Raw genomic sequence first — 12,937 nt, forward strand, 5'->3', positions numbered from 1 at the left:
TCACCCCACTGATGGGTGGGTACTATCCATCTAACCATCCACCCATGCATCAGCCCCCCCCCCCATCAGCCGGAAGCCCATCATTGTTCAAGGTGAAGAAGAGTAAAATCAAAATACCACGCAGTTTCCGGTCTTGATGAGTGCCCCACCTGCGCTGGAAAACACTTGGACAGAAGAGCGGCGCATGCAACACACGCAACAGCAGTGTGCAGGGCACAGTGACATGCATTCTGGGCACTTCAGAGAGAAGCACGTTGTTCTAGCTGCTGGAAGAGCAGTCACTTGTCAAGCATTACGTTCTTACAGGGTTGTTCCTGCAAAACCAAGAAACCACTGATTTGTATTTCAGCCTCTAGACTGGTGTGGCAGGGAGGGTGCTGGAGATGAACTCAGGACCTCAGCTTGCAGGGCAGGTGCTCTAGCCCTTAGCACATTGGTCCTCATGTCCTCCTCGTGGGATTCTGACTAGTTAGCATTGGGTAAAGAGGAGGAATAGTTTGGATGTTTGCTATAGAGCTTCTCTGAATATTGATATAAATACAAATTATGAAGTTTCATTTGGTATTTAAGATACTACAGGCATTATTTTTTCATTAGGTTCTATGGAGTTAGAATCTACATTTGAGAATTTTTTTTGAAAATTAAATATAGATAATGAAGCTGCTTGAGCTACTTTTGTCCCCTCCAGGATCAAAGCCAATCTCCTCTCCTCCGGAAAATAGGTTTTTGACATTAGCCTAAATGAATCTCACAGTGCATGTTACATACAGTGGAAAGCAAGCCAACAGAAGTCATCTGACTCTATTAAAATCTCTTTCAGAACTAACTGATCAAACACCATTTTTCTTAAATACAGCTTGTTAGGAAACAAACGCCTGCCCCGTGCGTTTTCTTGTTCTGCGTCACGGCCAACAATAGAGGTGGTATCTCTTCTACAGGAAGCTTTGGTGTTATTTTCCCCAGCATGCTGCCGAGAATCTGACCTTCCCATGAAAGACCCATTCCAGTTAACATGGCAGGCCCTGTTACAGGCCCGTGGGAAATCGCAGATAAAAATTCTGCAGCTCCGGTGCTGCTAGAAAAATTCCCAGCTGCCAAGATTTCGCCGCAGAAGGATTCCTATCTGTCTCCAGGTGAGTACACACCTGGAATCTTGAGTCATGTGCCACGCTTTGTGGGATCATCATTTCCCTTGACTTTTCCCATGGAAGCGCCTGTTCCCACCATGGCAGGCCCTTGAAAGTCCATGCGGCTGATGCTCAGACACACGGGACCCGGCACCTACCAGGGCCCTATCGGGTAACTCGACTCCGCAGTCTGAGTTTGGGGTGCAGCGTCAATGGAGAGAAGAGGGATTCTTTTATCAACCTTAACTCGTGGGCTAGGAAAATGGCTTCTCCAGCCAGTTTCGTCTTTGATTATTTCAGAAGTGAAAATCGCTTGTTGGGAAGGCATCCTGTGCGCTGAGCAACGCCAGTTGGCGGCTCTCCTTGAGAGCAAGTACTTACCTCTTCATTCGGGTTACTGAAGAAAAACAGCAGCAATAAACAAAGACCCCCACCCACCCATCACAAAAAACATTTTCGCCTCCTTCATAGTAAGCAGGTGCAGTTCCCTGACCTCAACTTCTTGTGACCCCCAAGAGGTGACCTCAGGGTGAATCAGGACTCCCTAGAGGTGACCTTGGGACTAATTCATTGGACACTTGGAAAAACCTGGATCCTTGCCTGACTTCTTCCTGACTGCATTTCTTCTATCCACATTCTGGAATGTTCCCGGGTTCTGATCTCAGAAGTGTGCCCTCGAGTTGACCTATGTCTTTAGTTTTTCCTTATATACAAGAATCCACAATCAACTCCCTTGATGAAATGAAAACCAACTAGATTTTACCTCAAAGAATTTCTGCTTTAAAAGTTTCTTTTTCAGATTTTCCAGTAAGTCAAAACAAAAATCCTCCAGAGAATATTTGCAAATTACCTCACGTGAAGTAAGGATTGAAAATCATTATCTTAAAAAAAATCTAGAACCTATTAATGAGTCATCCGACATGTTAAAAATTATACTTAATAAGTCTGAAATTCTGTCAAGGGTATTCCTATCCAAAATAACAGTTTTGATTTTAAAATGTTTCATATGTTCCCCCCAAATGCTAAAAAACCTTTCTGAAAGGTAAGTGTTATTTCAGCAACAACAAAAGCCTTTTCCTCCTATGTGGCTCCATCCAACACCAGTGACCTTGGCGTCTTAAGACATTAAGGCTGCAAGGAGCTGGCATGCACCTGCACCTCCTCCGCGCTGACCCTCCTGCAGCTGAGATGCCGGCAGCTGCTCAAGGTTCTTCAGGGAATGATGGTAGATCTAGGCCTGGGCCATCACCTGGCCTACCCACCGCCTTTTCCTTACACCACTGTCTCCTGCTGAGTAACTTCATTATTCAAGTAGAGGGACGCTTAGAAACGGATTTATGTCTTGCGATCAAGAAAGACTCTACAAATGAAGCCCAACACATTCCACTGAGAGACAGGGTCAGACAAGCCACAGTGCTCAGGCACGCCCAGTTTTGTTGTAACATCTCTCGGAATCAATCGCTTTGCCTTTTGGTGGGGAGCGTCTCCAGATGTTCTGCATGTTTCTGTCATTTGGAAATCACTGCCCAATGGCCAAATTCACCAGGTGATTCTCCCCATTTGGTGCGGGACAGATGTGCCACAGAACGCCTAGGGTACCTCCTGCGATGTACACAAATGAACCAATTGTCTCAAATGTAAAATGCTCTCTTTTTAATTACTAAATTAAGAAAGTTAAACAATTTAAAAATGTAAACTCACAAATAAATCATTAACAAAAAAAGGAATTAAGACTTCAGAGTTGCTAGTCAGTATTAAAAAACTCAATAGAAATAGGAATTGCTCTGTTGTTGTTAAACATATGTAATTCAAGGTTGGTACAAACAGCAACTAAAAATGTAATACTTTTCTGTGCACCCCCATGAAATGTAAAGTAGTGCATAGTTATTTACTGGAGTACTCTGGACATGGAGAGTCATTCATTAGCAGTACAGGACATTAAAACACTTATTTTACAATGGGACATGTACAACCCCCCCCACCCTTGCCTTCCCCATAATTTTTAGTTGCATGAGAAAGTTTAGTAGGTTGCCGTGACTACAATGCTATGTGGGTTTTAGACCATTTAAATGTGGTTACAAGATTTATTAAATAAAAGAAGAACATTTGAAACACTTCAGCATTCATATTTATACAGGAAGTCTGTGTGGTCTCCGTCTTGCGCTCTCCTGGCAGGGCTGTCTGCTTGCTCACTCTCAAGTCTCAAGAACAGATCACAGTACGCCGGAGCAAAAACCGGTCCTAAAATGTGTGAACTCGGCTCAGGGACCTGAGGAGAGTCACATGAACAATAATCTACAGGTATGGTTAAAAACTGAAAAGTGCAATCCAAAGGAAGGGGGGAAAATTCATGCTTTGTAGAAGTCAAAAAAACGAGGCCACCGGCTTTCATAATGACACCGTGCTGAGATGCAGGTTTCTGCAGCGATCCTCCCTCTGGGGCTTGTAACTGTGTGGCCTTCGTGGGCCACAGTCTCCATGGTAGCACCCACATGGTATATGTACAGGAACATATGCTTATATATATATACTCATATGTATAAAAAAGAAAAAAAAACAAACACCTGTCCTGATCGGTTTTTGTTAAAACATGAAAAAAAATTTTATTGTTTTAGACAAAGAGACCACTTTTGGAAAATAATACTTTTTTTTAGTTGAATCAGGTGAAGACAGAGTTAAAATCACATAGGATTTGCATTTTTTTTTTTTAAAAAAGGAAAGCACTAGGATTGTTGGCACGGGAGCGACTATTTACAGGGGACAGAGGTTGGCCTTTGACATAACATCGATACAATGCATTTCCAAAGTCTGAGAAATAACACGGTTCTGTCTCGGATGCTTCACAGAGGAGGTTCGGACTGGGGACAAAAGTGTCATTAATGAGGGCCGTGGAAGGTCGTCAGCTTCAGTCACATGCATCTGATCCTGGACGGTTCTCGCTGCTCAGGGGCAGCTGGCTACGGAATTGGAAGCTAATGGGGAGGGGTGGGGAGGCCTCTGGCGAGAGGTCTCCGAAGAGCAGGTTCTCACAGGTTTTCCCCTGGCTGGTACTGGGGCTCTGTGGCTGTAAAGTAGTCCTCCAGGAAGCCCTGCAAGTACTCGAAAGTGGGGCGCTCTTCCGGATCCTTTTTCCAGCAGTGGATCATGAGCTCGTGCAGGGAGATGGGGCAGTCCTGTGGGCAGGGCATCCTGTAGCCCCTCTCCACCTGCTCCAGCACCTCCCGGTTGTTCATACCTACAAAGACAAGAGGCAGTGAGAAGTGGGCACTCCCGGGCGCCAGGCCCTGACCACGAGGCTGCCCGTGGCTAAAGGAGAAGGATGCCATCCACCCTCTCGGCAGGAGAACCATGCCTTTAACCGGCTGTCACACCATGCAGAGAGGACGGAACAAAGGGATGAAGAACTCATAGATGCAGAAGCCCAGACAGGGAATCTCAAAGCCCTGCAAGGGAGAAAAGCCAGACACAAAGGGCAGCATAACGGATGGTTTCATTTATGGGAGACCCTCGAAAGGAAAAAGAGTGTGTGGTGGAAAGCAGACCAGTGGCTGCGGTGTAGAGGGCAGGGGTGAAAGGTCGAGGGAGCTACAGGGTGGGAGGAGGGCGTGTCAAATGCCCATGCTCTTCCTGCGAAGGGCCGGCAGCAGATATTTTTGTCTGTGTGGGCTAATGCAAGCTTTGTTTTCTTGATGCCATTGAAAGGGTCTAAAAGAAAGCCAGGTTGGGCGCTGGGCTTGGTCCATGGGCTGCAGTCTGTGACTCTCATGTAGCATGTGTGTACTGACGTGGCTCTTAGTCTGAATGCAAGGAAGTATATTGTAAAATGAAAATTTGTTATGTGCAAATTATACCTCAGTTGAACAGACAGAAATACAGGAGTGGGGGAGATGGCTTAGAGGGTCAGAGTGTGTCCTGCTCTGGCAGAGAACCCTTGCTCGGTTCCCAGCATGCACACTGGGCGGCTCACAGCAGCCTGTAACTCCAGCTCCAGAGGATCTGAAAGCTCTGACCTTGGCAGATACCTGTACTTACATGCACCGATATCTACACACACACAGTGAAAAAGGAAGCCTCTCTGTGAATAAAGCACGTACACAAATACCGCGTGGAATACGAGCAAGCAGGCTTCTATTTGCAGGACATACGTGATCTATTTGAGACCTTTGTGGTTTTCACCACGCCTGTGCATGGTGTCTGAGACTTGCCCACATGCCCGCAGGCCCGGGCATCATCTGGCCTGGTGACCCTTCTAGCGCTCTGAGGCTTGGGAGCTTTTGACAGGTGGGCAGGGTGTCGTCTCGGAGCCTTTGTTTATGGATGACCTAGGGCAGGCCATCTATCATCTGAGACCTTTCTGCCCCTCTGCCAGAGCTGCCCCTAGCTGACGTTCTCACACTACACCGTGGGAGGCTGAGCGCAGCCGGTCACATGACAGCACAGGAAATACCACACTTAGTGTGACCCCCCTTCCCGACTACTCTCAGGTACTCTCTCTCCCGCTTGCCTAATTCTTTTCTTTTTCTGCCTGTTTACAGGAACAACCGCCGTAAGCTATAGGGCTGTCACTAGTAGGGAAAACACACATATGCACTGCAGCCATCTTTAATTCTGGGGACAGAGGTGACCACCTGGTCAGAACCCTGCTGCTTGGCCGGAAGTTCTGTGTCCTGTCCTCCTTGTGGGAAACATGCATTTCTGGCAGCTGATTAGTTGTATTCTTTTGGAAGCGGGGCCTATCCTAGGTCTCCTTGCTGACACCAATTTTGGTCACTTGTTTGTTAAAGCCCTTACAGGAAGTTTATTCTCCAACTTTGTAATTTCTGGTGATGATAACATCCACACGTTCTTGTGGCTGTGTGATGAAGCAGACCTTCAATGTAACCAGTAACCTCACTCAGGTCAGAGCTCAGTGTGGGAACTGTCATCTTCTGCTGGGCGTTGCCTGAAGCTAAGGAGCTCAAATCTTCCTCCCAGTACTGAAGAGCTAGGAACTAGGCAGGGAGGCAGAGAGAGGTACAGTGGCTGCAGCCCTTTCCCGAGGTGCTCCAGACAGAAGGGGCCAGGGGCCTGGGTCGGGGCCGGGGCCGGCATCTGCTCAGCCACATCTCCAAACTCCAATAAGCTCGGAAATCAGAAAGTCACTAGAACTACTTGGCGGCATCGCAGGTCTGAACTAGCCACAAACCCTCCCTGACGCCATGCCACGATGGAGCTCACTTCCGCCCGTGTTCCAGCCCAGATTCTCATTCCGTGTTACCTAACACACGCCTGTGCCGCACCCGCTTTCAAAAAAAATGTCTGATTCAAATGTGTATCATCTGATCCCGCGGGCTGGCTAAGAAGCAGGGAGCCCAAGTGACAGCCGCTTCAGGAAAAGAGGGTGCTACACCCGGGGACTTGCGTTCTTTGAAGCAACTCTTTACTGCACAATACAGTAGACAAAATTCTTAGTTTCTGGAACCACAGTCTGAGTCTGCACGAGTCTCCCTTGTTCTGACTCCTGCTGGGAACCCCTGGAACTAGAGGAAAGATCTGAAGAGGCCTGCAGCTCAGAGCCGTGACAGGCTTCTATGGGAGAAGCTACCATGTCCCAAATTCATCTCAGGGCTTTAACCTGGTACCAAGTGCCCAGAACAGCACCACAGAATTCAATTAACCACTTTCCCATGACTCTGTGGATCTTATGTCAGTATTGTTTTATTTCATTAAAAAAACCAAACTCCTCAAATGGAAATATTTCTTTTCTTTTAAACTTTTAATTCAGTCTTTGCCAGTGGAAAGTTTAACTGGTCATTTGGGTCAATTCTATTTTTCCAGGGCTCCGCCCAAGACTTGGACACAGCAGTTGTGACAACCTGAATCGGCATGCCACATTTGCTGTGGTGGCCTTCTTCCTGGATAGCTGTGTCCACGGGATGGAGCCATACCTCAGTCTACACAGGACGATGACTGGGCCAGACCCGAAGGGCCACACGGTCAGCTATGCTGCAGCTTCCTAGCTTGCTACCTCCTCTCCTGCAGCACCCCACCTCCTACCCCTCCTCCTCCTCTTTATGTGTTCTCTCTCTAGACCACGCAGAGTCTGGGGAATATATGAACAGGGCTGTGTACTGAGGGAACGGAAACATGTCAGTGGCAGCTTTGCTGAAAAGTAGGCTATCAGACTCTACAATTGGCTGAGAGCGACAAGTGGACAGGGACTGGGACTAGCTCTCATTCGACCAGCCAGAGGCCAGGACACACGTGGGCTGTCCTGCAGGCCTGGCAGCTCCTCAACAAACCTTCACTGCAGTCAGGATGCTCCCGCTCAGCAAGAGTTCAGCTGGTGTTCCTTTCACAGACAGAACCTCAGTTAAATGCATCACGGTTCTATTTTGAAAAATACCCATCCCCCAGTCTAGTCCCAAGCTTCTTCTGTGCTCCCACAGCTTGGGAGAACAGTATGTCCCTGCTCTTTCCCTGAGAGGGGCCATTTTGGAGGGTCACTCTCACAGGACCCAGCGAGGTGGCCCTGAGCTCACAGTCTGAAGTCTCCCCTCAAATCTTCGTGTTTACAAACACGGCCATGGCTCTAGCACCTCCCGTCCTCCTGCCCCTAACACTGCATCTGGGACCCTCTGGCCTCCGGGACTCATTTGCTTCCTGATATCACGACTGCATTATTCTTCCTGAGTCAGTTTGCTGGCTTCCTTCTCAAACACAAGAGGTCCCAACTCTCCCTCTCGGATGCTGACTGTGCAGGCACCAACATGGACGCTCGCACGCACAGACGCCATCTTTTCCCTTATCCTTTTGCTCTTTGCTTCTCCTTCTCTTGCACGCATCAGTGTTCCTCGAGCTGCAGGAGACCCTCCCCACTTCCCTCTTGGGTTCTGGAGGGTCGGAATGAAAATGGCTTTCATTGGCAGGGCACCGAACGCCACTGACGGCACTGAATCCCTCGGCAGGAGACCTGATTTCCTCCAGTCTTTGTTTCCTTTGGGTTTGTTCCTGGGGGCCCTCAGAGGGGCCCTATCTGCACGCAGTGGGTTTGTTTCCTGGGGGACCTCGGAGGGGCCCTATCTGCACTCAGTGGGTTTGCTGTCTATTCACATTGGCATCCGGACCTTGTGGGAATCTGAACTCTTGCGCTGTGTAAAGAACTGTTCTAACTGTGGAAATGACACTCAGGTTACCCGACATCAGATTTCGTTTGCAAACTGAGCTTTTCGTGAAGAGGAATGGTACGATATTAGGTATGAATGAGGCCTTCTGTCTGAGGTCCTTCGCTTCTCTGCATAAGCTCTCTAAAAACCCCATCAGCCCGCTCACATGTCGAGAGCAGCCACATGGTGCTGAGAGGACTTCGGAGTTAATGGCGCTTGCTCAGCACGAGCGTGCACCGCGCCATTGCGCGCACTCGCACTACCAGATTATCAAGTGCTTTCTCATCTTACAGGAACAACCAGGAGGCTCTGAGCCCGGCTTTGTACAAACCCGGGGCGGAGGGAGGCTGGCCTAAGAGTACAGACAGAAACAAACGGCTGACCCCGAGAGGACACCATAATTAGTGGCTTTGTTCACTGTGCCCACCTCGCCAATCACCTGGGGGCAGCTGTTCTTATTAAATGCACTGTTTAATAAAATTGGAAGTGATGGCAGCGCGTGCTACGCGCAAAGGCTGTTGGAAGTTGATGATGCAATAGTATGCTTTTTGGGCTTTTCTTCCTTCCTTCCTTCCTTCCTTCCTTCCTTCCTTCCTTTCTTTCTTTCTTTCTGTTTGTCTGTCTGTCTGTCTGTCTGCCTTCCTTCCTTCTTTCCTTTCTTTTTTTTTTTTTTGGAGACAGGGTCTTGTTATGGTGCCCAGGCTGACTTCAAACTAACAGCAATTCTCCTTCCCCAGTCTCCTGAGCGCTGGGATTAGGAGGTGCAACCATAGCTGCTTTGTGATAAGACAGTGTTATAAGAAACTTGTCTGTCCTCTGAATAGAGAAGCGACCAAGGAGGGTGAAGGTGCCAGAGTGGAAGGGGAACCTGTGCAGTGAGACTGGATGGTAGCAGCATGCTGGGTTCGAAACGTGCCAGGAGCCGAACGCTCCTTGCCGGTGTCCTAGCTCACATGTATCCTCTTATCCTCTCTCTTCCTCTCATTAACCACACTGGCCAAGACAAACCTTGCAGGGGAGGTGACAGCATTCAGGTGGGTCTCCTTCTCTGAACTGGAGGCCCCTGGCCCTGGGGACCACAGAGGACCACAGAGGACCACAGGCAGGCAGGGGAGGCAGATTGGCCCAGGTTGGCCTCTTCGAGTTGTTTCTCATCCCCCTTCTACTTGGAAAGTTCAGACTTTCCTACTTCACAGAGAACCTGTCCCTTTCAGCAACTTGAACATGAGACTATGTCCATGCAGTGAGGAATCACAGGGGGCAGGGAGCAGGGGGCTCTGTTCTTTCCAGAAGGCGCTAGCTAGCACTTGTCCGGCCGGCCTGCCTCCCTCACCTCTCTCAGGTATTATCAGGTGACCACACATGCTCATGAAAGGCAAGCACCTGGCACTCTCCGAAGGATCTGAGGGCTCTTCAAACACATGGACAGACAGATTTGCTTAAGAGAACATTCCTGCTCTGCCAGGTCCTGCCAGAACATAGGCAGGTGTTCCTTTAAGGGCCACGGCAAAGCACAGCCAGGACATTCTGCCTATTAGGTTACTGGATATGGTATTTGAGAACAGGGTCAACACCCTAGAACTCTGGGGACAGGTGCTGCTTTGTAGCTAGGAGGATTCATCCCGTGTCAGCCGCGAGCAAAGACAACTGAGTAGGGTAAGAAAGGCTTTGTGGGCCGTGGGCCAACCTTGAAAGTGTTTTAAAAAATCCGTGAGCTCTTCTTCTGTTTTGAAAACTCTTCCTTGTCATATCCATCCATCCCTTTATTTGCTTACATGGAATCTACTGTGGGCAGACACTGCCGGGAATTGTAGATCATGAAAGATGTCCTGTTGCCCTCAAGGAAGGCAGAGCTATTGGGAATTGATAGATGTGCTTCAAAAGAAACCCTCGGGACGTGCTGATGTATGTACACCTTTAGTCCCAACACTGGGGAGGGGGGCAGTGGCAGGTAGTAGACCTCTGTGAGTTTGAGGTCAGCTTCGTCTACACAGCCCAACACAGTGAGACCTGTCACACACAAAGACTCCTTGGTGTGTCTAGGCTAGAATGTGAAGGGAGGGGGACAGCCGGGGACAGAATCAGATTGTTCCACCCCTCCCCCCCCCCCACTAACTTCACAGGCATTCAGTAAGAGAAGAAGCTTACACCTACAAAACACCCCTACACCTCAGGCTCAGGGGCACTATGAAAGAGGGGGCGGGGAGATAGCAAGAGTGGTCAGGGAGCTCTGTGACACCCTGTCTCCTCGTGATACCTGTGAAGTCTCACCAACATGACTGCCCAAACATGAACTAAACAAAGAGGATACTAACGGGCATGCCAAACTGCATGGGGGAAAAGCCCACACGGCCTTAACTCTACACAAAGTACTGCAGGTAACACAGCATAAAGCCGGGAGCCAGAGAGATGGCCCTCCCCAGGGAAGAACACACTACCTGGTTGTCTAATACAGAAGGAGCAGCCCTGAAAACATAGTACAAGTAACATCATATGTACTCAACGGGTTACATTTAGGAATGTGTGTACACACACACACACAAATACATATGCATGCAATAACAATTGATGAAAAGAGAAGATACAGATTTGCAGGAGTGGGGAGGGGTCAACGAGAGGGCTTGGAGGGCGGAAGACACAAAGGAGACATGTTAGTTATTCTATAATCTCAAAATGAACAACAGCAACCAAAAGAGTGAAAGCATACTTGCTCACAACCCTGCAGGACCCTATCTGCCAGGAGTCAACACCTCCTGTTCCCTGGCCCCCTGCATGTGTGCAGAGTCCCCCTGGACAACTCCCTGGCCCAAGTTCGCTCCCATCAGTTATACGCAGAAGGCACCTCCTAGTGACTCTTCCATTGCCACCATTTCCTAGTGACCCTCCTTTTCTCTCCTGCTCAACACTACTGGCAAGTGTGAACGTATTTTATAGGTCTTTTTTTTTTTTTTGTATATCCTCTTCAGGAAAACTCTTCCTGTGGGCGGGGGTTTTCACACCGTCTCACTGCTATAACCCTTGGGTCTGGAGCAGCACTCCACACGTAACAGGCATTTGATAATATTTGTGGACGGAGGGAAGGAAAGGCCGATAAGGCGCTGCTCAAGACGCCGCCTCCTGAAGTTATCTGGAGGCCAAAGGGAAGTCTGGGCATCTTTAGCCAGGACCAGAGTGAGATAACTCATCTGTTTTCCAGGATACCATTTCTGCTGGTGACAGTGACAGAATGGCGGTAGGAGAAGGGAGGGAGGGGGAGACCAAGGGCAGGAAGTTCCACTAGGAGGTCACTACCCAGTGGTGACTGCTTGATGTGGGCAGTGGCAGCGAAGACAGAAGGGGAAAGGGTTTGAGACAGGTTGTGGAGGTGAAACGGCAGGCTAAGACGCAAAGTCGTGGCTCTACGCATCAAGCCCAGGAAGCAGCTTCGGCACCAGCATTCCCGTTTCTCACGTCCAACAACCGGTTGGAATAAAAGAGCTCTATCTAACCTTGATGCAAAGCACGGCTACCACCCTGCCTGCAGAAAGCGAGGTTGGATTCCAACGACGAGGGTGCATCTGGTCAGGCCGCAGCAGCGACGGCAGCCAGCGGCTGTGCTCTGCAATGCTGTCCCTCACTGCCACACAACGTGGAAGCAGCCCTCCTCACCTGGCCCTTCACTCTCAGGACATTTCAGTATGCCTCTTCCGGTTTCAAGGCCCTCGCTCGGCTTCTGTGTACCCCGCCTTCCTTTGTCTCCAGTGAGTGTTCCCTACCTATGCCTGCGGTCGGCTCACCGCCAATCTGCCCGTCATTGTGCCACGCCTCTCACGTTATACTCTGAGTTCTCCGAGGCACACTTCTGGACTGGCTTTCACGCCGGGCAGAAATATCTGAGCAGCTTCTGCAAAGCTCATTTATGAATCAATTGCCCCTCTCACTTCGCTGTCACTTCCAAGCCCGGGCACCTTTCCTGCGTGACACGGCAACAAAGGACCATTCTCAGGTATGAAAGAACTCAGGAAAGTTTTCCACCACCTACCATTCTTGAGAGGAGAATTATTTGAAATTACATTCCAGGCACCTGAGAAACTACCGTGTCACAGAACAGAATGGAAGCGTCTGATAAACAGGCGTCTGTCCTGGAAGCCTACTGGCAGGGACTAAGAGATCCTGTGCAGGAGAGTTGAAACGAGGTGACCCTGCAGTATGTGCTGACTGACTGGGACACACCAACAACCATGGTGACATCTGCATAATGCCTAATGACACTGTCTGTGCCCTGGCCCGGCTCCCCTTTGTTAGGATAATGGTCCTGTAATTGCAATCCCTCTGCAGAGCTTCTCCCTCAAGAAGAGTTTTCTGTCACATTCAGAAGTCCAATTAAATGTGATTATAGCTGAGCTAAAAAATAAGATGAAGCAGTGTCTGTGGCTATCAGAGCAGGTCTGGGAACGGCTCTCTGTGGTGTAGGCAGTTCATGTCACCGGCTCCCTGGGCTTTCAAGTCAACCTGCTGGGCTCCAATGTCTCTCCAGGGCAGCACAGAGGCCCCTCACAGCTGGCTCCGCCCCTTTCTAGGAGCATCATCACATCGGGTACCCTCTTCTCCGACCCTCCCTCCAGCTCCTTAAACCTGGAGTAATTTTTGCTGCCTTTCTGGGGGTGGGGGTGTGGAGGGACTTGG

General features: G+C 49.3%; 1 protein-coding gene across 7 annotated transcripts in view; it reads right to left on the reverse strand.

Moving 5' to 3' along the window:
- Nucleotides 1-3,704: 3,704 nt before the first annotated feature.
- The window catches only part of Fyn (FYN proto-oncogene, Src family tyrosine kinase), a 202,159-nt gene continuing 192,926 nt past the window's right edge, over nucleotides 3,705-12,937 (reverse strand). For all 7 annotated transcript variants that reach the window (XM_085690452.2, XM_085690442.2, XM_085690450.2 and 4 more), the window contains one exon: nucleotides 3,705-4,362. In XM_085690452.2, coding sequence (XP_085546578.1) covers nucleotides 4,154-4,362 — 209 coding nt within the window. In that variant the 3' untranslated portion in view covers nucleotides 3,705-4,153. The remainder of the gene's footprint in view (nucleotides 4,363-12,937) is intronic.

Source organism: Myodes glareolus, chromosome 1, assembly GCF_982192425.1.
Source record: "Myodes glareolus chromosome 1, mMyoGla1.1, whole genome shotgun sequence".
Lineage (NCBI taxonomy): Eukaryota > Metazoa > Chordata > Mammalia > Rodentia > Cricetidae > Myodes > Myodes glareolus.